This window comes from Garra rufa, chromosome 19 (genome assembly GCF_049309525.1).
Source record: "Garra rufa chromosome 19, GarRuf1.0, whole genome shotgun sequence".
Taxonomy (NCBI): domain Eukaryota; kingdom Metazoa; phylum Chordata; class Actinopteri; order Cypriniformes; family Cyprinidae; genus Garra; species Garra rufa.
Window position 1 is genome coordinate 21463400 of NC_133379.1, and position 26862 is coordinate 21490261.

Genomic DNA, 26862 nt, shown 5'->3' on the forward strand with positions numbered 1-26862 from the left:
CATGTGAAGTACTTTTAATGATAGGTGGATGGACTTTATTGGACTTCAAAAAAATCAACAGCCATTCACTGTCACTATAAAAAGCCAGGACAATTTTCAATGTAACTCTGATTGTATTCGTCTGAAAGAAGAATTCCATATACACCTAGAATGGCTTGAGCGTGAGTAAATCATGGGGTAATTTTTATTTTTGGGTGAACTGTCCATTTAATATGAAACATAATTTACAAAATTCATTTTTGATGACAAAATCTAAACAAACAAATATACCAAATTTCTCCACCTCTAAAATGAAACACTTTTCATGATCCCTTCACACAAACATATCCTAATTTCATACCGACAGAATGATAGTCTTAAACACATTGTATTATTCGCTAAATCACACATAATATTTGGAGCAGGGCACTTCAATCTGCTTAGACATATTCTCAGTGATTTGTATACACAGCAGGTGTCGGGCAGTTGCTGTCCTTCCATTTGGCGTGCCGTGGCAGGCATTTAGCTAATGTCAAGTGGATTCGCCTGAATGTTTAGCCACTAATGGGAATGTAGATTGAAAAGCAAAGGCAAACTTAGACATCCATATCAATTAGCTGCTCTCAGTGGCTATGAAACATGAGTCGAGGGTGTTTTTTTCATAAAGGACACACATTCTCCTCATTACCCTATAGTGCGCCTGTGCCTTCAGCATTTATGAGTGTGTGTGTGTTTATGTTTAATCAACATCTCAGGTCAGCAGTGTGTCAAAGTGTGTAAGGCAGTAAATCAGACTCGCAGCAGATGGAGGCGTGTTTTGCACAGATGTCTTAGCGGCTGGCTTCAGAAATGTTGCCTACAGCACTCTGGTCATGTGCCATCAGATCTTGGGAGTTCCTTCAAAAAAAGAGAAAACACTTAAGTTTTAATTAAGCAGAATACTGGAGTGCTGAAAATTGCAAAGAAGGTATCGAAATTAGTATTATAATCAGACCAATTCAAATCATAAAAGCTGATTCAAGGTAGTTTCACAGACAGCCAGGTTTTATTGACATTTAGAGTCATGTATAATAGATGGTTGGCTTGAGAAGGGTTCAGTCCGGGTCTCTGTAACAGCAGAGATATCGCTAAAACCTTATCTGGAGAGCAAGATGTTTCTGTGATCTTTGTGGTAATGTATGACCCTCTTGTCTCAGTGCTGTCTTAAATATTTGAACACTTTTAAGACCAAAAAAAAGGTTTCTCCCTAGTGTTCCTTCATCATCCTCTGCTCAAACGTCTTTCATTGTGTCTAGAAATTATTGAGTAACCACCAAATTAATTTCAAGAGACACAATAAACAATATTGTGGAGACACAGTAAGAAATATGACTAATTATGGAAGTCACTCATATTTTGATGGTTGTGAATAAAATATCATGCAGCACAACATAATTCCCCCTCGAGTGTTACAAAACTAAAACCCATTTCAAGTTATCACACACTGGAGATGCATTGAGTCGCACAATGTAACCAGACAATCTCATGAGAAACATGTATGGTGCCACTTTATGCTCCCTTTACTCCATTTTTATGTCTGATAGTTCTGTTATCTGGGCTTTATAACATATATATGTGTGGGTGTATACAATTACATGCAACTATCTAAGTGGCTTTCCATACAAATATACATATACAATATAAACATATATTTCACACACTCAAACTCACACCCACACACACCCACACACACACACACACACACACACACACACACACACACACACACACACACACACACACACACACACACAGCTCCGGCTGTAATTATGTGTAATATAAAATGTTTAAATAATGAGTAATAATAAATTGATATATAATTTGTTGTAATAATAAAAGCTATTTAAGTGGCTTTCCAAAAAATAGATAAAAATTAAAAAATATATACATATTTCCTCCAGCTATGAATTTCAGTGTTGTGCATAATTTGTTTTAAAAACATGATGTAATATTTAATGATTTATTTATTTGCAGTATAATAAAAAAGGTTTAGCTGCCGAAAACTGAAAAATATTTTTGGTTTTTGGCTGAAAGAGAAAAATCAGTTAAATATGATTTTGTTGCATAGAACTGAATACAAATAACATATTTATATTTGTTATTAATATATTTTCTGTCTAATTTATTGCTTTACTTTCAATAAAAGTATTGTTATTTTATTGGTTTATATTTTTCAAATTCAGTATAATTTAAATTATAATTGTCAAGGTTCAGAAAAGAGATGACAGCGAGGACTCAATTATGCAGGAGATGGGGCTTTTATTATCAATAAAAATTAAACAAGAATAACAAAAACTACCCCGAGGGGGAAAAGGCTAGCTGGCTGACAACACAGCTGGGCAGGATGAGGTAGAGCTTGACACGACAGGACGCGAATGATGAAGAACTGGAGCAGGACTGCAAACACAAGGAGAATAAGTAGGGAGCAAATGAAGCAGGTAACGAGGGAAGCACAGGTGGGGCAAATTTACCAATAATCAGGAAACAAGAAGGGTGGGGTCAAGACAATAGACTTGAGAGCACATGGCACAAGAAACCAATCAAGACAAAAGTCATGTGCTCACACAAAACAAAAACACAAGCACATGGCCAGCAATACAAAATCACAAGCCATGTGCTTGAACAAAACAAGACACAAACACACAGCTAATGAGAAAACTCATAAGCTGAGTGTTCACACAAAACATGACATGAAAGCACGCAGTCGAAAACACAAGCCGCATGCAACAACACAAGACAACAAGAAAATACAAAAGACAAATCCACATGATAGGAGAGCGTACGGCCCGAGGGAACTCAAGACCGCACGCTCCCGCAACACGACAGAACATGGAGTGTGAGTGTTCGAACCCTGACACTATACCGAAACTCAACAAGACATGAGTGCCGGGATCCGAACACCACACTCCAACAAGAAACAAGGCACGCAGACAACATACATTTTTTTTAATTATGTGTAATATTACATTTATATATTATATAATTTGTGTTAAAAGCTATTTAAGTGGCTTTCTATAAAATATTAAAAAAATAAAATAACATAAAATGTACATACACAATATATAAATATATTTTACACCCGCACACACATATATAATAAAATTGTAATAAAATATTAGTTTCCAGCTATAAATGTAACATAATTAGTTTTTTAACATAATTTTAAAAATGACTTCATATTATTTAATTATTTATTTATTTGCAATATAATAATAATAATAATAATATGGCTGAAAGAGAACAATCCATTAAATCAGATTCTGTTGCACAGAACTGACAAAAACAATATATTGATATTTAATATTAATATATTTTCAGTCCAATTTATTAGCTTTACTTTCAATAAAAGTATATTTTTATTAGCTTTTATTTTTCAAATTTAGTATCATTAAAATTATTGAGTTTAATAAAAAAACAATAATAATAAATAATTATTAAAAGGCCATTCCCGTTTAGGGTTTTCAGAATTTTCAGTTTTAGCCTATCATTTTCCAGAACATTTATACTACAGTAAAAACATTCATGCATTTTAAATATATTTAATATTTTAATAATAAAAAATATTTATGCAAAGTTGTTTAGTGATGTAAATTGTCACAAATTTTGTAAAGTCTTTGTGTTGGGCTAAGCATTTAATTGCTTTGCTTTCTATTAATTCGAATTTATGTGGTTGATTTGTTTAAAGTAATCATAAATGTTCTCAGTTCATCCACCAATGGTAGGAGAGGTTGTTTTGAACCTAATATTGAACCTTTCATATATTAAACTATGAAGAACTGTTGAATTGTACCTGATCTGTCATTCAGTACTGTGCTGTCCAGCGCATAGAAATATCCAGGCACACCGCAGCCCATTTGATGCCTGATGGCATGGCCACCCATTCCCAATCCTGATTTATTGATAATGAAAGTGCGATTTTAGCTACTAAATCAAGGCTGGGGGAGAACTAGCCATGGAGCAGGAGCAGAATTATTAACAATGAGAGCGATGCCAGCCAGAGAGCTCATATACTGTATACTAAGAGCTCATAAATGACCGCATATGTATGCAGGAGGCAGATCCATGACCAGGAGTCCCTCTTATTCACAGGTACGAGCTAACAGCTTCGACGGCCTTCTGAACTCCTATGGCTCCTATTAGTGATGAGGCTTGAGTCATACTTCAACAGGGTCTGAAAAAGACACGTATATCATAGGACTTAATATTATTATGAATGAACCTGCCTTGTTATCGCCAGGCTGATTTATTTCAGGGAGTAATGGAGAACAGATGGGGAATTTTCACATCGTTTCTCTGTGTCACAGCTCCCCCGACTTTCACGGACACGCCGCCGCAGTATGTAGAGGCCAAGGAGGGGGGCAGCATCACTCTGAGCTGCACGGCCTTCGGGAATCCCAAACCTTCAGTCAGCTGGCTCAGGGAGGGAGACCCTGTACAGGACAGCAGCAAGTATAAGGTGAGCAAACACACCTCTAATTTATGACTAGGGGGTTATTTTAATAGTGGAGTGTTTGTCCCCCTGATGTCTACTTATGACAAGTATATAGTTTCTTGTACAAAAACAGCTGATTTATTTTTTCGCCCTCTCTCTGACCCTCTGTTATGATTGGCCAACCTCTACACGGTAGTGTAAATCACACTGGCCTTCATCATGGCAGTACGTGTTGCTTAAAGGATTAGTTCACTTCCAGAATAAAAGTCTCCTGACTCCTGAAGTTCATGTCTTTGTTTCTTCAGTCAAAAAGAAATTAAGGTTTTTGAGGAAAACATTCCAGGATTTTTCTCCATATAGTAGACTTCAATGGGGATTAACAGGTTGAAGGTCTAAATTGTAGTTTCAGTGCAGCTTCAAAGGGCTCTACAAGATCCCATTCGAGGAATAAGGGTCTTATCTAGCGACAACTATCTACCATTTTCAATGCAATACAAATTAATTTACTTTTTATCCACAAATGCTCATCTTGCACTAGTTCTGCGATGTGCGTCTATGGCTTAATCACGTTAGAAAGGTCACTCAGGGTTAGCTTTTTGTCTGTGTACTTCGTTTTCAAAAAGGTAGGGTAGGGTAAAAAACTCTTCTTATTTTCTCCTCCAACTTCAAAATTGTCCGACATCGTTGTTTTACCTTTTTTTGTAAAGGTCGTTTGACTTTATTTGCAGGTTCGCTTTGTAAACACTGGGTCGGTACTTCCGTGTGACCTTTCCAGTGTGACAAGACGAGCATTTGTGGTTAAAAAGTATTTAAATTAGTATTTTTTTTTTAGAAAATGACCAATCATTTTGATAGATAAGACCCTTTTTCTTCAGCTGGAATCATGTAGAGTACTTCAAATCTGCATTGAAACTGTAATTTGGACCTTCAACTAGTTGATTCCCATTGAAGTCCACTATATGGAGAAAAATCCTGGAATGTTTTCCTCAAAAACCTTAATTTCTTTGCGACTGAAGAAAGAAAGACATGAACATCTTAGATGACAATGGGGTGAGTAAATTATCAGCATTTATTCACTTTCTAAACACTGGGTCGGTACTTCTGCAGCGATGTAGGATGATTTTGAAGACATTTAAATTAAATTAATTTTATTAATTAATGCAAGACATTTTATTTGTGGCCTTTTTCATCATATATGTTATGCTAATTTATGCTACAATATATAAGATGAATGAAATTAACTTTATTTACATGCATATTTAATTGACTATTTTTGATGTGAAAAGCCACTTATTTTGAGCGTTTTTTAACTCATTTTTCTAGTGAGATCTGGCAACAATGGTCTCTATGTTTAATTCAATGAGTTCTTGATTATGACAGTTTCTGAATGGCAATCTTTTGCAGTTTATTTTTTATTTAGTTATTTTGATTAATTTAAAGTTTTTTTAAAAAAATAAGTCTCTTACATTTACCAAGGCTGCATTTATTTGATAAATAAATGCTGTAAAAACAGTAATATTTTGAAATATTATTGCAAAATTACATATCTGTTTTATAATTGAATAGATTTTACATGTAATTTATTCCTGTGAATTTTCACTAACCACTACTTGAGTCTTTAGTGTCACTTAAAGCTTCAGAAATCAATCTAATATGCTGATTTGGTGCTCAAGACACATTTCTTTTTATTGTGAAAAGGTTTAATTTTCTAATTAAGTGTCATACATTTTTTGATGAATATAAATTTCAAAAGACCAGCATTTATTTGAAATAGAAATGGTTTGTAGAAGTACAAACGTCAATATAGTGTGGGGAAGCTTGTTTCCGCCACTGAATAAAAAATGTAAAAGTAATTGAGGCTTTTTATCTCAAAATTCAAACTTTTTTCTCGCAATTGCGAGTTTACATCTTGGAATTCTAACTTTTTTCTCAGAATTTGCATAATACAAACTTCCAATTTCTGACTTTTTTTTTTCTTTGAATTGCAAGATATAATTTCGTAATTCAGATTTTTTTTTTCTCAGAATTGCAATTGCAAACTCGCAATTGAGAGATAAAGTCAGAATTGCAGGATTTGCAGAATTGTGAGTTATAAAGTCCAATTCTGAGGGGAAAAAAGATATTTTCTCAGAATTGCAAGCTTATATCTTGCAATTGTGACTATTTCTTAGAATTGCGAGATAGTTTGTATCTCGCAATTCAGGCTGTATATCTTGGAATTGCTAGTTTATATCCTGCAATTCTTACCTTATATTTCACAATTGTGACTTTATAACTCGTGAGTTTATTTCTTCAGAATTGGGAGATAAAAAGTTGCAATTACCTTTTTTTTTATTCAGTGGCAAAAACCATAATATTGGCTTTTTTTAAAATCCTTTAAAAATATATTAAACAAATGAAAACAAGCAGATGTTATAGCTTGTTTGACACATTTGACTGACATCAGGCCATAACCTCAGACTCATTTGACCACAGAAATATGTACAGTATTTGTTACAACAAAATACAGTGTCCATTATTAGTCCATTTACTAATGCTTCATTTTGCATCAAGCCATCATGAGATTGCTTAGATAGCAACCAGTTTAGCACTTTAAGGTCATGGTTTTATGCTCTAGTAATGTGCCAGAGCCAAGGTTGGCCTCAAAAACACACGCTGTCAGTCTGTTACTTAATTGAGAGAACAGGACAGTGAAGTTATACATGACTTGACAGAGACTATGTTCAGAATCCAGCGCTCTGACAGATGAAAAAATTATACGTTTTTGTACTATCGACTCGGGGAGAAGAAAACATTGTGCTATTATCTACTCACTTTCTCTCAGCTGGGACAGTTCTGACTGTGTGTGAGTATGTCTATTGAAGATATCAGCACTTCAGTGGTCCAGCACCCATTAGTGTCAATGTAGTCATCGAGTCATGTCTAACTGTGTTTCAGCTCTCTCTTTCAGTGATGCCATATCAGTGTATACTATACTATATATTAGAGATATATAGGTGTTAGAAGTAGCCCTGTCAAAATTAACGGCATTACAAATAGGGCTAGGGTTGGCCACCCTACTCACAACTGTTGCACCTGTCTCTTTTTTTCTTGACAAGACGTGCATTTATTTAGTCGCAGAACATCTCTGTGATCACATAAGATTGAAGATTTTTCAGATGCGCATTCCAACAAGCATGTTAAAGCGCAAATGAAACAATAAGCACGCGTGTCAGATCCACATTATGTTCAGCAGCGGCAGCTCTTAAAGTAATAGCAGCCAAATAACCTGCTGTAATGTCTATTAATCAAAGAACAGAAAAAAGAGTACATAAATATCTTTTGTAGCTTTTTAGGATTACTTCATTCAATTTCTGTATATTTCCTACTTGCTGAAGAGCACGGTTAGATTAATGGCTTGATGTGAAGATTGTTTTAAGTTCACTTAAAGGGATAGTTCACCCAAAAATGAAAATTTGATGTTTATCTGCTTACCCCCAGGGCATCCAAGATGTACACTACCAGTCATAAGTTTGGACACACTTCCCCATTAAAAAGAATGGGGAAGTGTGTCCAAACTTTTGACTGGTAGTGTAGGTTATGTTGTTTCTTTAGTAGAACACAAACAATGATTTTTAACTCAAACCGTTACAGTCTGTCAGTCATATAATGGCAGTCAATGGCTTTGAGAGTCAAAAAAACAAACACAGACAAAACCAAATTAAACCCTGCGGCTCGTGACGATACATTGAGGTCTTAACACACGAAACAATTGGTCTGTGCAAAGAACTGAACAGTGTTTATATAATTTTTTTTTACCTCTGAACCACCGCAATGTCCAACTGTCCTGAGCACTGACCCATTGACTGTCAATATATGACTGACAGACTGCAACGGTTTGAGTTAAAAATCTTTGTTTGTGTTTTACTGAAGAAACTGAAGTCACCTACATCTTGGATGCCCTGGGGGTAAGCAGATGAACATCAAATTTTCATTTTTGGGTGAACTATCCCTTTAAATTAGAAGTTAATTTGTAATCGCTATAGTCAATGGTTAAATACTAGGAAAAAAGGTTCCTAAAAACATTACTAAAATTGTTATTAGTGATACTCACCTTCAGTCATAACAAATTATTTAACAAATATTAAAAATGTACTGTCTTTATGTTGTTTCCACATTAATTTGAAGATTAATTGTAAAAATGATTGCAGTGTAAAAGTACTACCTGATCTCGTGATGAAAACAAACCTGTGGGAACTTTTTCGCAAGACACGAAATACATACTAATAAGTACATATCACTGCAGTTTCCAACAGAAGTTAATACTCGAGGCGGTAAAACAGCGAGTACTTACAATTGTTTTCGTACACAGCTATGATTACAGTCTCATGTGTTTCGCTTTCCGGACGTAACAAGTTTGCTCGGTAATTCAACCGGCACAGAATTGGTCTTTGGATGCGGAATCCTTGGGTACAAATTCCGTGAAAAACATGACTCACGATGAAAGATCGAAAAACAAGGTAAAATGGCATGCTTGCGATTGCGTTTTTACATCACATACGCTTTTGTTCATACTATCATGTAGGTTTAGGTGTAGTACAGATGGTACCTTATTTTAAAACATCACGGAGCAGTAGAGTTATAGCGCCACTCAACGGGCATTTCAAGTGAGAACTGCGGTGATGAGTACAAAAAATCACATAAAACGCCCTGTTTATCTGCTCTGGGAAAAAAAAAAAAAAAAAAAACTTTTTTATTACCACTCAGTGGACATTTCACATCGAATATGTCATGAAACGTACATGGCGGATAAGTATTTCGTTTATTGTGAAAAAGTTCACACAGGTCCCAACATCATGAGACCAGGTTGTCAAAGTATATTTGAAAACTTTTAGGTGGAAGTAATCACGATTAATCGCAATTAATCACAATTAACTTCAGCAAAAATGTGCAATTAATTAGTTTTTTATTTTTTGCAATCGATTGACAACACTTGTTAGAAGAGATGTTTATGTGGCCATGTGCCAAGAGATGGGTTTGTGAACAGTAGTTATTAGAGAATGTAAAAGCATGTAGACAAGTCATTTTTACTTAAATGAGAAATACTTGCCAAATTAGCTTTTTGGTATTTGTATTCATTTTTGACTTTTAACTTTTAAAGTTTTCTTTTGTTTTGCTGTGGCATCGAAAATCGTGATATATTAAACTTCAGTATGTGACAGACATCCCTGGTGCTGTGTATCCTGAAGAGTTCCTGTGCTGTTTGATTGATATCCTTCTCTGCACAAATACAGGATTGGAGTTGCCACAGTGAGGGCTCAGGATATTTGATGACAGTGGAAATGACAGGTCAAAGGCACTTTGTCGTCTCTTTTCCTCTATCAATATTTCTTCCTCTCTTCCTCTGTCCCATCTACCATCGTCACGGTCCCAAATCCAGCCCTTCATGAGGTTATCAGTAGCCCGCCACCAGAATTCAATTGCAACTTCTGTGTCTAAACTGCAAACAAGTAACATGCAGAGAAAGCGCAACGGCACTCAAAGGGATAGTTCACACAAAAATAAAAAGTCTGTCATTAATTACTCACCCTTATGTTGTTCCAAACCCATAAGACCTTCGTTCATCTTCTGAACACAAATTAAGATATTTTTGATGAAATTCGAGTGCTTTTTCAACCCTGCATAGACAGCAACGCAACTGCTATGTTCAAGGCCCAGAAAGGTAGTAAGGACATCAATAAAATAGTCCATGTGACACTTTTTGTGCAGTCTTTAACGTGTGTTCACGAGAGTACCACACTTTCCATACTTTTGTCTGGAAGTGTCCTGAAGCAAAGCATTTTGAGTTTCTCTGCTGTATGTTTTAAACTTCCTCTGTCAGACCGGAGAAATCAAGCAGCAGTTTTAACACGGTAATCACACGGCCTGTAGGAATGTGGGAAGAGCTAATTAATCCCCCTCAACCCTGTCATATTCCCTAGTCATTTAGCACTAGCCCTCTGTCCATCTCGGTGCTCGTAACTGTGCTCATTTTAACTGTGTCGTAGAGGCGTCCCTTGGGCCTGTTATGTTCACAGTGCTGTGTAATTAGGAACCAAATAAACCGTCCTAGTATTTCAAAACTAGTGGAATTTCTTGACTCGAGTGATGTCTTTTATATTTCATCAATTGAGCCGTTGATATGAAACAGACTTTTAGATTCCCTTGTCAAAAACAGCATCTAAAAACACAAGCGATCCATCTATTGTGGCTCATCAAAACCGGCAAACCAAACATTGTAAACCTAACCATCAAAAGCTTCCTGAATACAAACCATCTGCTCGCTGAAGACTAAGGGAATAGATTCCTACAGGAATGGATGGCTCAGTTCTCTGCCTGAAAAGAGTTTGATTTACAAGAGCCCATCGAGAGATCTCCATCTCCTCACACAGAAGAGAAATGACAGCCTGTCAGCGACAAGCTTTACTCAGTGATTGAACACTTTTGAAGTTAGGTGAGATAACATCAGGAGAGAAACAACGGTAGTCGTTGCTTGTTAATTTGAATGATGGCGAACTCTTTGTTCAGTCAAAACAAAGTGTTGTTTTGACTGATTAGATCGCTAATGTTATTTACAGAGGAAAGAAGACAAATTCTGGTTACAATTTGTTGGCGCTTTTGCAGGAGGTGTTTGAAGCAAAATGGTGACTATTCTAAATCATTGTTTCCACACGCTGAAACCTTGTAATTGTTAAAGGCCAAGGATCAGCAATCTTTACGTAAAACTGATTGTGCAGACCAAACTGTAAGTCGTAGAGACTTGAAACTTGGAGGTATGGTAGTTCTCACACCACCAACAACGTCACCAAGGCTTGCCCCAATCGACCTGAGTTTGAAGTTGGTCATAACTCAAGAGACTGTCGTTGGAATCCTTGGAATTTTTGGAAGTATTTTGGACTCTCTGAAAAACCTACTTTGTAGGAACTTGTCCTAGGTTTTTCGCTCAATCAAAACCAAACCAGTGCAGAAAGTTTCTCTGGAGAGTGAATATCAATAATTATCAAAAAAAGATCAAACTTTCGACTCACAAAGAGATGCCAAAATGAGATGCTTGTTTGAAAGGGGCAGGGCCACTTTTAGTACAATGCCTATAACTCCTGAACGGAATGAGGTATCTTTGCCAAACTCAGAACATATATTAAAGAGCTCAATCTGGGGCCACAGAACAAAAATTGCGGAGCTTATCGCTTAGCGCTTAGCGCTTATCGCTTATCACTATCAGAGGGGGGGGGGGGGGAATGGCTATACCTATGAAAACCGTGACCGCTGTGCGCGGTCTTGGTCCAAAGTGCAACAAGTGTCTATAAGGACATTTGTGTATCTCAAAAAAAAAAACATGGCCGCCCCTGGCCAATGAAGTTTGAGCACCTATTAGACAAGGTTAATGAAGGCCGATTGGAACGAAACTCGGTGGGCCTGTTTAAAATTTACCCTTTGGGAAGCTATAATGGGGTTGTTTAGAAAAGGGGCCTGTCCAAATTTCTGCCCAAAATTCTACAAAGCCTCAAATCTTTGCGAAACCTGCTCAGAACATCCGACGCGATTCTAAACAAACATGCAAAGTTTTTAAAGAGATCGGACCACAGCTAGCGCTATAACAGTCATAATCATTAAAAAAATAACAGTCATAATCATTAAAAAAAACAAAATATTTCTAAGGTAAATTACATGAATTTGCTTTTTAAAGTAATTGATTTAGGTGGTTACAGGCTTGCTAAATGTCATTTTCATACGGCTAAAATGCTTTAAAGCACTTTAAGTGCAGCTGTTATGACTGTTATAGTGTCACCTACGGTAGTCTCCATAAATGGTCTCCATAAAACTTTGCATGTTTGCTTAGTATCATGTCGCATGAGCTCGCCTAGTTTTGTGAAGGTTTGAGTTTTTGTTTAGGATTTATATGCTTTTGGGTATATTTGGCCACGCCCCTTTTGAAAATGACTCTGTTACAGCAGCCCAAAGGTAAACTTCATAATTTTTTTGATAATAATGATCTAAAGAGTCCAGAGAATCGTGCTGCAGTGCTTATATTGAGGTTGAGCGAAAAACCTAGGACTAGTTCGCTAAAGTAGGTTTTGTTCCAGTTGACCTCTATTAACCTTGTCTAATAAGTGCTCAAAAGTCATTGGCCCATGATGGTCATGTTTTCTGAGATCTGACATTTGTGGCATTTTGGACAAAGATACTGCATACCAATTTTCAAGTCAATAGTTTTTTTTCTCTGTTATAGTGCCAAGTGGCCAAACTCTTTCTTTCTGTTCAAGAGTTATAGGCATTTTAGTAAAAGTGGCTCCGCCCCTTACAAACGTTTTGGCATCCCGTTGCGATGGCAAGTTGAAAGCTTAACTTTTTTCATTTTGCACTGGTTTGCTTCCGGTCGGGTGAAAAAACTAGGACTAGTTCACAAAAGTAGGTTTTAAAAGAAATCCAAAATAATTTAATAGGGTGACAGACAGTCAAATCCGATATAAGGCACTTAAGTCTGCGACTAACAGTTTAGAGGTTATGAGTGACTTCATACTTTTGATCGCTGTAGCACCCCGTCAGGCTGATTGGGATGAGCCTTGGTGATATTGTAGACATTGTGAGTACTACCATCCCTCCATCCCTCTATGACTTATGGTTTTGTCTGCCCAATCACTTTTACTGCGGAGAATGCTGATCCTTGGCCATTTTAACAAGTACAATAGGGTTTCAGTGCTACGCGCTTGAACCCCTAATCAGACAAAAAAGACAAATGTACAGGACTACACCGATGATGCTAAAGTACCACTTTATTGACAACAAACCAGAATAATGTTCCTTTAAAGTCATGAATTCCAATGTAAAACCTGTTTTAATTCCATTATGTGACATATTTCAGAGGTTCAACAGAACAACGTCAATTTTTTTCTAGTGACGCCTTAAAAAGAGATGGATCACGCCATGGATTTATTTAGCCAATATCAGGGTTATTTATGAATGGAAGGTGGGGTGGAGTCTTTGAATAATGCTTAATAATATGTATCAATCAAAGTAATGTTTTTTATTGACTCTGAAGTGGGGTGTTATGATTTATTAGACACGTGTGTTGTTGTTGGGTCTGCCGGAGCCTGGTCGTGCATCTCCATCTGTGTAATTAACGTAATTATGGAGTCTAGGATCCACAGCGGAGTCTCAGGCTGCTGCCGTTTGTTGAGTAAATGAGCCGCTTACCCTCACGCTGCCCATTTGAAGGCAAATGTGTTCACAGTTTGTAAAAGCGACAGAGTGTATATGTTCATGTCAAGGGGTCAAGGTTTGGCTGGTTAGCATGATCTGTTAACTGTAACTACAATAAAAGGCATATTTCTAAATTGGTGACCATTCAAATGTAGCTGAGTATTTCATCCAAAATATCGTATTTTTTGGGTGAACTATCCCTTTAAGTTTATCTGTCTAATATTTATCTAATGTCTAATTTTATTTTATCCCAGCTTTATTTCAAATACCAAAAACTATTTTTCATAGTCTAATAACCAAACTATTATGAGCCGGGGGTGTAAACTTTTGAACAGAATGAAGATGTATACATTTTTCTTATTTTACATAAATGTCATATTTTTTTCATTTAGTACTGCCCTTCAGAAGCTACTGAAGGTACTTAGATGTTTCCCAGAAGACAAAATAAGTTCATTTTACCCTGATCTTCAAATTCAAAAGTTTTCACCCCCAGCTCTGAATGCATTGCGTTTCCTTCTGAAGCATCAGTGAGTGTTTGAACCTTCTGTAATAATTGCAAATGAGTCCCTCAGTTGTTGGAAGTTTATCTGTCTAATATTTATCTAATGTCTAATTTTATTTTATCCCAGCTTTATTTCAAATACTAAAAACAGTTTTTCATAGTTTTAGCATTAGTTAACTGGCTCATACCAGTGAACATGTTTTGAGATTTTTCAAATCAAAAACCAAAGTCTAACATCCAAACTAGAAGAAATATTTGCCTCAAGGTGTGTGTAAGTCTTCTAAGGAGAAAGTCACGCATGCATGCTTGATATCACATGAACTGTGATGATGATGATGCTTGCTAGTAGGTCTTGGTATTACACCACGCTGAATAATTCATCAGAGAGCCCCCCTAGCAAAGCCTTTACTTTACCATGAATCTATGTCATCTGTCTCTACTTTCGCACGTTTTTTTCCTCAAAGTACTCTTCGCCTGCTCGGCCGGCAGAAGTAAAGTGACCCTCATGTATCGTTAACCGTCCAGCTCTTGACAGGCCGGGGAGAAAAGATGCTCAATCGAGTCCCTTACCTGTCAGGTCTGTCTTCAGAGAGCGGCAGAACTGTTATGCTGTTCCAAGACTAGTTGTACCCGGTCACATATTTCCCATGAGATTATGATTGGCAGTGAATTGCTTTCAAAAGTGAGTAAAGGATTTTTTAAAGACTTTTTATACATGTTATAATAATGTACTGGACATAATTTGTGACTAAAGACAAGAATATGAGAAATGATTTTGAAAAATGAGAACAAACTGTTCTTCTTCTGAAGCAGTTGGCTTTTTGACATTTTGACCTTTTCAAAGGTGAAGTAAAATTATGACTGGATTCCACGATTTTATCTACATTTTCCAAATCGTAGAAATCATAGGGCCTTTAAATTATTACATTTTGATGCAAAATTACAAAGACATAGTTTTTTTCCCTTTGGATTTGGAATTATGTGTACTGATGAATCATGCATAGTAAGTATCAGCATCCTGCCCCTTACCTGCCCCTCTGCCTCCAAACACACACACTTGTACAGAGTAAATCAATTATTCAACTCACTCTCTGAGAGCATGTGCACGTTTCAAAGCCAAAACATGCAGAAACACTCTCCTCTCATCAGCGCGGCCTTGTCTCGAAAGGATGATTGTGAAACCGAGCCAGCAAGCTAACCATCACAGCTTGAAAGAGCTTCAGAGTTCATACAGGATCCTATTAATGAATTATGAGTTGCATGTTTTATATCATTTCAGAACAAAGACAAGACACAGAGCAGCCCGGACTAGTATTTTACTAAAAACAAAAGCCTGCACAAAAGAAAACGTCAGAGTAATATATGAGTGGGGATAATTTGTTTTGCGCAAAAGATTAAGCTCATGAATATTAAATTGTTTATCCACAAATAATTTTAAATGACTTAAAAAGGTCAAAAGTTTGAGAACGTTTACACACACCTTGCAGAATCTGGAAAATGTTAATTATTTGACCAAAATAGGAGGGATCATACAAAATTGCATGTTATTTTTTTATTTAGTACTGACCTGAATATGATATTTCAAATAAAAGACATTTAAATGTAATCCACAAGAGAAAATAATAGTTGAATTTATAAAAATGTTTGTTTAGTGATAGTTGTTCATGAGTCCCTTGTTTGTCCCTAACAGTTAAACTGCCCGCTGTTCTTCAGAAAAATCTTTCAGGTCCCACAAACTCTGTGGTTTTCCAGCATTTTTGTGTATTTGAACCCTTTCCAACAATGACTGTACGATTTTCAGATCTTTTCACACTGAGGACAACTGAGGGACTTGTACGCAACTATTACTGATGGTTCAAACGCTCACTGATGCTTCAAAAGGAAAAACAATGCATTATGAGCTGGGGTGTAAACTTTTAAACAGAATGAAGATATCTACATTTTTCTTATTTTGCATAAATGTCATATTTTTTTTTTTATTTAGTACTGCCCTTCAGAAGCTATGGAAGGTACTTAGATGTTTCCCAGAAGACAAAATAAGTTAATTTTACCCTGATCTTCAAATTCAAAAGTTTTCACCCCCGGCTCTGAATGCATTGTGTTTCCTTCTGAAGCATCAGTGAGCATTTGAACCTTCTGTAATAGTTGCATATGAGTCCCTCAGTTGTTGTAAAGGGTTCAAATACACAGATATGCTGAAAAACCAAAGAATTTGTGGGACCTGAAGGATTTTTCTGAAGCACAGCAGGCAGTTTAACTGTTCAGGACAAACAAGTGACTCATAAACAACTATCACGAAACAAAAACAAAACAAAAAAGCACAGCTCTGGGTCATTCAGGTAACAACACCGTATTAAGAAACTTTTGAACGGGGTCATTTTTATAAATTCAACAATTTTTTTCTCTTGTGGACTATATGTAAACGTATTGTATGTGAAATATCTTACTCAGGTCAGTACTAAATAAAAAATAACATGCGTTTTATATGATCTCTCTTATTTTGGTAAAATAATTAACATTTTGCAGATTCTTCAAGGTGTATGTAAACTTTTGACATCAACTGTAGATACATCTAAGATATTTAGTGGGGACAAAATTTTCCATTGCTAAAACTGTTCAGGAAATTGTTAATTACACTTTTGGATCCTAATTTCCAAAATGTTACATTTTTGGTCCACATGGTACACCCCATTTATCCAAGAAAAATCCAGAGCATATTAGATAAACGCAAGAACCGCTCTGCAATTGGTAAAATGGAAATAACACTTGTGTGGGCGCAGAAAGAGAGATGCACATTGATCTTTAAGTCTCTGTTGGAGTGGCCTGGTTTGTTTGATCTCTCCTACGCAGTCTCTGCCTCTCTGTCTCCGGTTCACAACGATTTCACTGCAAAGCGCTTTTGTTTGTACTTTGTGCGAGACAATTTGTTTCGTCAAATTGTTTTATTAGTTATGAGTTGCTTGTAAGAGTGGCCCCTGTCATGATACATGTGTTCAATGTAAAGAAACATAGATGTGGGTGTGGCAGTGGGAAAATTGGATGTCTCATGGGACACTGAGCATGGTTCCCTAAAAACATCATTTCCACTGATCTGTGTGTGCAAATAAGAAAAAAACTAAATCTGTCACAGAGATAAGAAATAAGAAGTTGCTTGAGACGCAAGGCACTGATGTTGACTTAAACACCCACCAGATGTGTTTAATAAGCAAAAAGGAAATTTGTATTGACTTACGAGAGAATGTGAAATCATTATTTATATTAATATAAATAATAAAAAAATTCTTAAAGGGACAGTTCACCCAAAAATGAAAATCACCACGTGATTTACTCACCCTCAAGCCATCCTAAGTGTATATGACTTTCTTCTTTCAGATGAATACAGTTGGAGTTATATTGAAATATGTCCTTTATAATGGCAGGTAATAGCTGTTGATTTTTTGAAGTCCAATAAAGTGCATCCATCCATCATAAAAAGTACTCCACATTGCTCCAGGGGGTTAATAAAGGCCTTTCGAAGCAAATCGATGCATTTGTGTATGAAAAGTATCCATATTAAAAACTTAAAAACTGCAAACGGTTTGTACCTCAGTGGGTGATGCTGTGACCTCTCTCCACAGGTGAGTGATGGCAGCCTGACGATTGTTTCCATTAGCCGTGAGGACAGGGGAGCGTACACATGCCGAGCGTACAGCGAGCAGGGAGAGGCCGTCCATACCACACGCCTACTCGTCCAAGGTAGCACTATAACTGCTCTAAACTATTTCCCTGTGACTTTATCATTTGCTGTTAATTGAATAATATCGCTATCATTTTGTCAGAGTGCTGTGTTGTGTGTTTGAACAGTCCTCTGTGTGTTTGTGTCTGTGTATGTGTGTACAGTCATGCTTGCAAAGCTGCATGCTGCATGGCACCCATACTGCAGAGCTACAGAGATAATTGGACTCCATATGTTGGCTGTCTGGTACAGTATAAAGCAGTAATGGGTTCTCTGTCAGAGAGATTTTTCACCATAGTGCTGCCAAAGAAGCTTTTTTTCTGTTGGGATCCCTAATCTGTTCTGTGTCTGGTGCTTTTAGCATGCCATATTAGCATTTAACCCAATATAGCACTGGATGTTTAACTTTTGTTGCTTTTTTATTAACATTTTTTTTGTGTTAATTTAAAATATAAAGTAACCAAAGTTCAGATCCGTGACTGTGGCCTACCCATAATCATAAATGTGACCCTGGACCACAAAACCAGTCTTAAGTATATTTGTAGCAATAGCCAAAAATACATTGTATGAGTCAAAATGATCGATTTTTCTTTTTTTGGCAAAAATCATTAGAATATTAAACAAAGTTGATGTTCCATGAAGATATTTTATACATTTCCTACTGTAAATATCTTAAAACTTAATTTTTGATTGGTAATATGCATTGTCAAGAACTTCATTTGGACATCATTAAAGGCGGTTTTCTCAATATATATTTTTTTCACCCTCAGATTCTAGATTTTTAAATTATAAATATTGTCTTATCCTAACAAACCATCAATGGAAAGCTTATTTATTCAGCTTTCAGATGATGTATAAATTGTCTCAAATTGCTGGTTTTGTGGTCCAGGGTCACAAATATACTTTACTTTACTTGGGGAGATTTTTACACAAATATAAGAGCTGTCAAAAGATTAAAATTAGATTTCAGTGGCAGATTTCTGCAATAGTGCCCTTTATTCACCTTATTCACACTTTTAAACAACAATAAAACACTCATTTCTATTTTTGTCCTGTCAAATGTCAATCAAACCAGTATCAAACTCAATGCAGTCATAAAATGAGATACCGTTTTTTCTAAAACTGCTTCCTTTGAATTTCTTTTGTTTTGCCCACTGTATTGAATGGTTTTAAAAAAGCGAATCATTAGTAATAGTGGCCATTTAATGCTAATAACTATAATGCTAAATGATATCATGTTTATTAGCACAATCAACACAGATTTGATGAGCCTGTTTCTGCCACAATTAAGCAAAAAGTTTGATTCATGATAATTACAAACTTTCTTGTAATAATAAGAAAGTTTTCACAGTAAAGAGAAGCATTCTTGTTATAACAACTCATAATATTAAAAGTAAACATTAATCATGAGGAAGTTCATATTATTATAAAATACTTAACATTAATTATAAGAAAGCTTATTATTATTATTATGATAGTTTTCGTTAATTCAGTTTATCAAAATTTTAAGATACTAGGCATGAATTCTGATAAAGTTTCTCATTATTATGAGATACTTTGTCTAACCATGATAAAGTTTGTCAAATTAGCATTTATCAATTAATTAAATGAGAAAATCTCATTATTATTATTAGATAATAAGCATTAATTATAATAACATTTCTCATTATGAATTTCTGTACTGGTCTAGACTAGTTTATCACATATTTGAAGATGTCAAGCCCTCCAAAGGCAAAGCGCAGTAACTACACATTTGGTGAAGATTGAATTAAGGCTTAAAATGGACTTTGTGACAACTATTTTGTCTTGTGACAAAGTCTCCTGGTTCAATTTCGTCCTGTTTCAGAGAAACGAGAGTGTCAACATGTTTGACAAGCTGGTGTAAAAACTTTAAAGGCATTTTTCTCAGTTTCAGTGTTGGCGTAGTTACTGCACTTTGCCTTTGGAGGGCAGAATGGACAAAACAATAATATGTATATAAGTACATAATGAGTGATAGAATTTCCGTATTAAATATAGCTGCAAGCAGTGATTATCAGGGTTCAAGTGCTTTAAGGCATTACATATTATTTAGCAAGCCTATAACCACCTAAATCAATGATTTATAAAAAGCATTTTTGGCAAATCAAGGTAATGTACCATAAAAAAATTATGATTTTTATTGTTTATGACTGTTATAGCGCCACCTATGGTCTGAACTCCCTTTGCAAACATTGCATGCTTGTTTAAAATCACCTGTCACATGTGCTCACCTAGTTTTGTGAAGTTTTAAGTTTTTGTTTAGGATTTATAGGCTTTTGGGTACATTTGAACCTGTCCCTTTTCTAAACAACCCCGTTAATAGCTACCCAACTTCAACAATTTTTTTTTAAATAATTATTGATCTAGAGAGTCCAGAGAATCATGCTGCGGTGCTTATATTAAGGTTGAGTAACTAAAGACCTAGGACTAGTTTGCAAAAAGTTATAATCGAGAATATATAATGAACGATTTGATTGACAGCAGTGGTTCTTGAGGCAAAGTTGCTCAGTATGAGAAGATCTATCAAGTGATATGAATATTGTGTGGATGTGTGAAACACCACACAAGACAGAGTCGTAAAACTCCTTATCACCAACTAGTGACAATGTTCTTACAGAACTCTAGGGCCATGAGTCAAACATGCCCACCAAGTTTCAATCGGCCTTTGTTAACCTTGTTTAATGGGTGCTCAAAATTAAAGGTTGTATCAGCGATTTCGAGCCTAAAACATAAAGTGTCAATTTCAGCTGACCTTTCTTCACGATCCGCTCGCTGCCTGCCCCATAAATTGTCTGTGAAAAAAACGCGTCTCTCTGGTCAGCCTAGGGTCCGAGATATGCCAAAAAAAACAATCGGCACTGCCAACCTTTCCACACATAAACAAACAGTGTTCCAACCAATCACCATCAGGGGTTTGGTTTTGTGGACTTTCCTACTGGTGCAGGGATGTGAGGGAGGCGGAGCGAAAGTCCACAACCCTAGGCTGACCAGAGAGACGCGTTTTTTTCACAGACAATTTATGGGGCAGGCAGTGAGCGGATCGTGAAGAAAGGTCAGCTGAAATTGACACTTTATGTTTTAGGCTAGAAATCGCTGATACAGCCTTTAATTGGCCGATGACCATGTTTTTTGAGATACGCAAATGTCCTCATAGACACTTGTGGCACTTTGGACAAAGACACGGCATACCAATTTTCAAGTCAATTGAACTAACGGGTACATAGCTATTTTTATGTTTTTTCCCCAGTTATACCACCACCAAGAGGCCAAACTCTTACATTGAGCTGTTACATACGTGTCCCAAGATTGACAAAAATATCTCTTCCCCTTTAAGAGTTTTAGTAAAAGCAGCTCCGCTCCTAATGAACGTTTTGGCGTCCAGTCGTGACGGCAAGTCAAAAGTTCAACTTTCTTTTCATAATTATAGATATTCACTCTTCAGATATTTTTTCTGCACTGGTTTGGTTCCAATCAGGTAAAAAACCTAGGATTAGTTTACTAAAAAAATCCAAAATACCGCATTTTGCATGGTGATGATCAAATCCGACTAACGTTTTAGGAGTTATGAGGGATTTCTTACTTTTGATCACTGTACCGTCACCGTAAGGCCGTTTGGGACGAGCCTTGGTGACGTTGTAGACAGTGTGAGTACTACCATCCCTCCAAATTTCAAGTCTCTACGACTTATAGTTTGGTCTGCCTGATCAATTTTAAGTGGAAAATGCTGATCCTTGGACATTCGAACAATGACAATAGGGTTTGAACCCCTAATAAGAATTTCAGTTAACAAAAAGAAAAAGTTTTCTGTTAGTTTAAATAAAAATCAACTGCTGAGACATAAAAGTGCCAAGTTGCAGAAACACAGTTTTGTAGACACACTGGCTGTCTAGCGAGTTTGTTTTTGTACTGTAATGTGTGTGTGTGTGTGTGTGTGTGTGTGTGCTGTCGAGCAGGACGGAGAGCATCTGTAGAGTCCGTGCTTGCACGGGGAGCTCTCTGCAGGCTTTCTCCACAGAAGAGCCCTCTCTTTACACTGGCACTGCCAACTGAAGCGATGCCCACAGTGGGCGGTAGAGTGAGATCTGTGGGTAGGCCGCTGCAGATTCTCACACTGGGTAGAATTCTTATCTTAGCCAATGATATTTAGATGAGACCACTGAGTGGTGCCTATATTAACTCATTCAGTATCATTCACCACTGTAAACAAGGTATTGATTAAATACAATATTGTGTGATTCACTCCACAATCGACTGACATTGTCTAACAGATGTTAAATACAAATGACAGAATGAAAAATATATTATTAGACACATTTATATGAGATCTTTTCTTTAATACTGTTGTTTTAACCTTGAAGAGGACTGAGATTGCTATATGCTTCAATAGGATGTGGCACATCCTGATATGTAATGCTGATTTATTATGTGTCTCGTTTCTATTTCAGGACCACCATTTATTGTCTCACCGCCAGAGAACATAACCGTAAACATATCCCAGGATGCATTCTTCACTTGTCAGGCTGAGGCGTATCCTGGCAACCTTACGTACACCTGGTTCTGGGAGGAAGATAACGTCTTCTTCAAGAAGTAAAGTTATGATCGGGTTCATTACTGTACCATAACCCCACTGTCCTGTGTCCATGTGGAGTTTGTCACAGTCCATGTAGTTTCGTCATCATCATTGAGGCATCAGTGAGTTTTAGGGACTATAGCCATTGTGATACTGTTTTAGGCTTTGGTTAAAGAATGAATTCACTTCCAGAATAAAAATGTCCTGATAATTTACTCACCCCCATGTTATCCAAGATGTTTATGTCTTTCTTCCCTCAGTCCAAAAAAAAAAAGTTTTTAAGGAAAATATTTCAGGATTTTCCTCCACATAGCGGACTTCAATAGGAGCCACTGCGTTGAAGGTCCAAATTGCAGTTTCAATGGAGCACGACCCCAGCCAAGGAATAAGGATCTTATCTAGCAAATGATTGGCCCTTTTAAAAAAAAATGTTTTAAAAGCTTTTTTATCCACAAATGCTTGTTTTGCACTAGCTTTACGATTTGTGTTATACGATGTTGTCTATGTACTCCAATTCAGAAAGTTAGGGTAGGTTCAAAATCATCCAACACTGTTGTCTTACTTTATTTTGTAAAAAGCATTTAACTTTCTTTTTGCATTTTCGCTTTGCAAACACTGGGTCGGTACTTCTGCCTGTGTGACCTTTCCAACGTGACTACATAATGCGTAAAATTGAGCTAGTGCAAGATGAGCATTTGTGGTTAAAAGGTATAGAAATTATGTATATTTTTTAGATACCAAGCACTCGTTATTTTAAAAAAGTTTCTAATTTCCTAATTGGCAAATCATTATCAGGGTTCAGTCGCGTTAAGAAAATTAAGCAAATATGAAAATAGATATTACGTATTGTTTAGCAAGCCTGTAACCACCTAAATCAATGATTTAAAAAGCATATTTGGCAAATCCAGATTGTTTACCATAGAAATATGATGATTTTTATGTTTATGACTGTTATAGTGCCACCTATGGTCCAATCGTCATAAAACTTTGCATGCTTGTTTAGAAACCTGCCGTATGTGCTCACCTAGTTGTGTGAAGTTTTGAGTTTTTGTTTAGGATTTATAGGTTTTTGGGTATATTTGAACTCGTTGTCCACTATATGGAGAAAAATCTGAAATGTTATCATAGGTGCACAAAATAATTTTTCCCTTTTTTTAATAGATGTATTTTTAATAGATTTTATTTTTATTTTATCTTAGAATTGTAATGTATAATTTTCCCCCCACTTAATAATAATTTAATTGTTTTAAAAAGGTAATTGTGAGAACTGGGAGATATAAACCCAGAATTGCGAAGGAAAAAACATAATTATGAGATAAAAAAAAATATATCAATTACATTTTTTATTTTTACATTCCGTGACAGAAATAAGCTTCTTTAGAAAACAGGGTTGAATTTGTTTGATAAAACTTCTAACATTTGAATGGTAGTGTTCATCTTTTCATAAACAGACACTGATTTAATTAAAATTTATATTCATTTTTAAGGAGTTGTCATAAAAAAATCATTTAGTGCCAAGCTCTGAGCCCCCACATTTGAAATCATAGTTATCTTTTTGCAAAAAAAAAAAAAGCTGAAATTTTACTGGGAAAAATTGGTTTTAACAGAAACAAAAGTGTTACAATGTATTTCTCACTTGTGTTGACATTGTTTGCATGTGTCAGTGTCATTACACCTCAGATTGTCTTATTTGTGTCTCATTTGTTTTGTGTGCACCTGAATGAACAGTTAGATGGACTGAAATGTGACCCTTGACCACAAAACCTGTCACAAGTAGAACAGGTATATTTGTAGCAATAGCTAACAAAACATGCATGGCTCAAAATGATCAATTTTTCTTTAATGCCAAAAAAAACGATTAGGATATTAAGTAAAGATCATGTTCAATGAAAATGTTTTGTAAATTTCCTGCCATAAATATATAAAACTTTGTTTTTGATTTGTAATATGCATTGCTAAGAACTTCATTTGAACAACTTTAAAGGCGATTTTCTCAATATAAATTTTTATTCAGCTTTCAGATGATAAATCTCAATTAAAAAAATGAACCCTTATGACTGGTTTTGTGGTCCAGGGTCACAAATACTTATATCAAATACTACTTGATGCCTTATAAGTGACTAAATGGAAATATTAGAAAGCAGCTCCTCTCATAAAGACCAATTGATTTAATTCGACTTTAGCAATAACATGTTGCTAAGGTAACTGCATGTTAATTTAGTAAGCATAAAAACATGTAGCACACAAAAATACTAGATATTTAACCTTGAGTAGGAAAGGGCACAAAACGAGTGCCTACTATTATCACGATAAACCACAACCACAGCTTCAGCATAGACCCTCTTATGTTTTCATGGCTCGCGCTTCTCCTTCTCTCCCCCATGACAAGAATATCTAGTGACATGGCGCTTGTGTCATCATACGCTCCACTAGCACTGATTAGAAGTAGCGGTGCCCTGAGCCATTCCAGACGCCCTCATGCATGGCCTGTACACTCTATAGAAAAAGGATATTATGTTTTTTTTCTATCTAATAGAGGCTCTGTGCAGCAGGACAGGTGGAAGCACAGACCACGCAGGCATTTTGTCCACTGGAGCGTTTTTTTTTTTTTCTTTTCTTTTTTTTTTCATCTGAGCTCTGTTCCGGACACTCCATCTGTTCTTGTTGAAAGAGTAGACTGTAATTCTGGCTTTATATTTTCTGGCTTCAAATTAATTTACATAGGCATACAGATTTGTAAGGATAACATAGACAAAAAGTAATTTACTAACTTTCATGTTGTTACAGTATGTGGAGCATAAAAATGTTAAATAAAAATCACTATACTGTTCAAAAGTTTGGGATCGGTAAGGTTATTTTTAAAGTATTAGATGTAATTTTGTATCAATGTAATGTATCCTTGCTGAATAAAAGCATTCATTTCCTAAAAAACAATCTAACTGTCAAACTTTTGAATGGTAGTGTATGTAGTAATGTAACCTGTGTGAATTATTAATACTGTTGATGCTAATTCTCTTTTGCTTCTTCTTTGTCTTCTTCTTTTTTTCTCACTCTAGTGATCTAAAGCGCAGAGTGAGTATTCTTATCGACGGTTCACTCATCATCTCCCAGGTGAAACCTGAGGATGCTGGGAAATACACCTGCAGCCCGAGTAACAGCCTTGGGCGCCCACCTTCTGCATCAGCGTACCTGACAGTGCATTGTGAGTCAGTCTGCAGATACACAAGTAGAGACACTACATCTTTGTCTTTCCTCTGAAACATTTGTCCTTTTCTGGTGCCCCTAAAAGTTCTCTCTGCATTGCACAGTGCAGATGCTGAACTACAGCTGCAGTATGTAGGCGAGAAACCACCAGAATAGAATCCATTTGGTATTTTTACTTCTTGACGGTGGGTGTGCAATAGTGACAAAAAATGATATCTCTATCTCTATGTTTCATAGTCCATAATGATAATTAGACGATATTTAGCAGAGCGTGGTACTTTGACAGGTTTAGGTCTGCTGTGGTCAGCTGATTCCCAAAGCTTTTGATATTCTTCATATACTGTGCAGTAACAGAAATGACCTTTTCCAATAAGTTTAAATGGATTTTTACCTTTACAAGACCAGTTTATTCTAATCTAATTAAGTGTATGCATCATCTTTTGTGTCAAATTCTTAAATTGAATTAATAAATTAAAATAGTAAGACACTATAGGACTGTTACCAATCAAATGAAATCAGTTGCAATACAGAGGTAGCACAGAATCTGCATCTGAAGTGGCATTTAGATGCATTCACACAGACTGATTAATGCAGGACATGCATGCAGTTAACCTAATGTTTTGATATTTGATTTTGGGGATAAAAGGGAAATTATACTTAAAGGAGTAGTTCACTTTCAGAACAAAAATTTACAGATAATGTATTCACCCCCTTGTCATCCAAGATATTCATGTCTTTCTTTGTTCAGTCGTAAAGAAATTATGTTTTTTGAGGAAAACATTTCAGGATTTCTCTCCATATAATGGACTTCTATGGTGCCCCCGAGTTTGAACTTCCAAAATGCAGTTTAAATGCAGCTTCAAAGTGCTCTAAATGATCCCAGCCAAGGAAGAAGGGTCTTATCTAGCGAAACGATTGGTTATTTTACAATTTATATACTTTTTTTTAATCTTTAAACAGAGTACACACAGAGCTGGACAAGCATTTGAGGTTAAAAAGTATATAAATTGTAATTTTACAGATTGTTTTGCTAGATAAGACCCTTCTTTCCTCGGCTGATCGTTTAGAGCCTTTTGAAGCTGCAGTTTGGAAGTTCAAACTCAGAGGCACCATAGAAGTCCATTATATGGAGAGAAATCCTGAAACATAATTTTATTACGACTGAAGAAAGAAAAACATGA

General features: G+C 36.0%; 1 protein-coding gene and 1 long non-coding RNA gene across 2 annotated transcripts in view; one reads left to right on the top strand and one right to left on the bottom strand.

The window, feature by feature from the left end:
* The first annotated feature begins 4329 nt into the window (after positions 1-4329).
* LOC141292295 (uncharacterized) lies at positions 4330-22488 on the top strand. Its single transcript, XR_012340485.1, has 3 exons — positions 4330-4474; positions 17789-17906; positions 22353-22488. It is a non-coding gene; the product is annotated as an uncharacterized lncRNA (long non-coding RNA).
* Positions 22489-25524: 3036 nt separating this feature from the next.
* Positions 25525-26862, bottom strand: part of LOC141292002 (thread biopolymer filament subunit alpha) — a 4765-nt gene continuing 3427 nt past the window's right edge. Inside the window, exon 3 of the mRNA XM_073823981.1 lies at positions 25525-25666. Within this exon, the coding sequence (XP_073680082.1) occupies positions 25525-25666 (142 nt within the window). The remainder of the gene's footprint in view (positions 25667-26862) is intronic.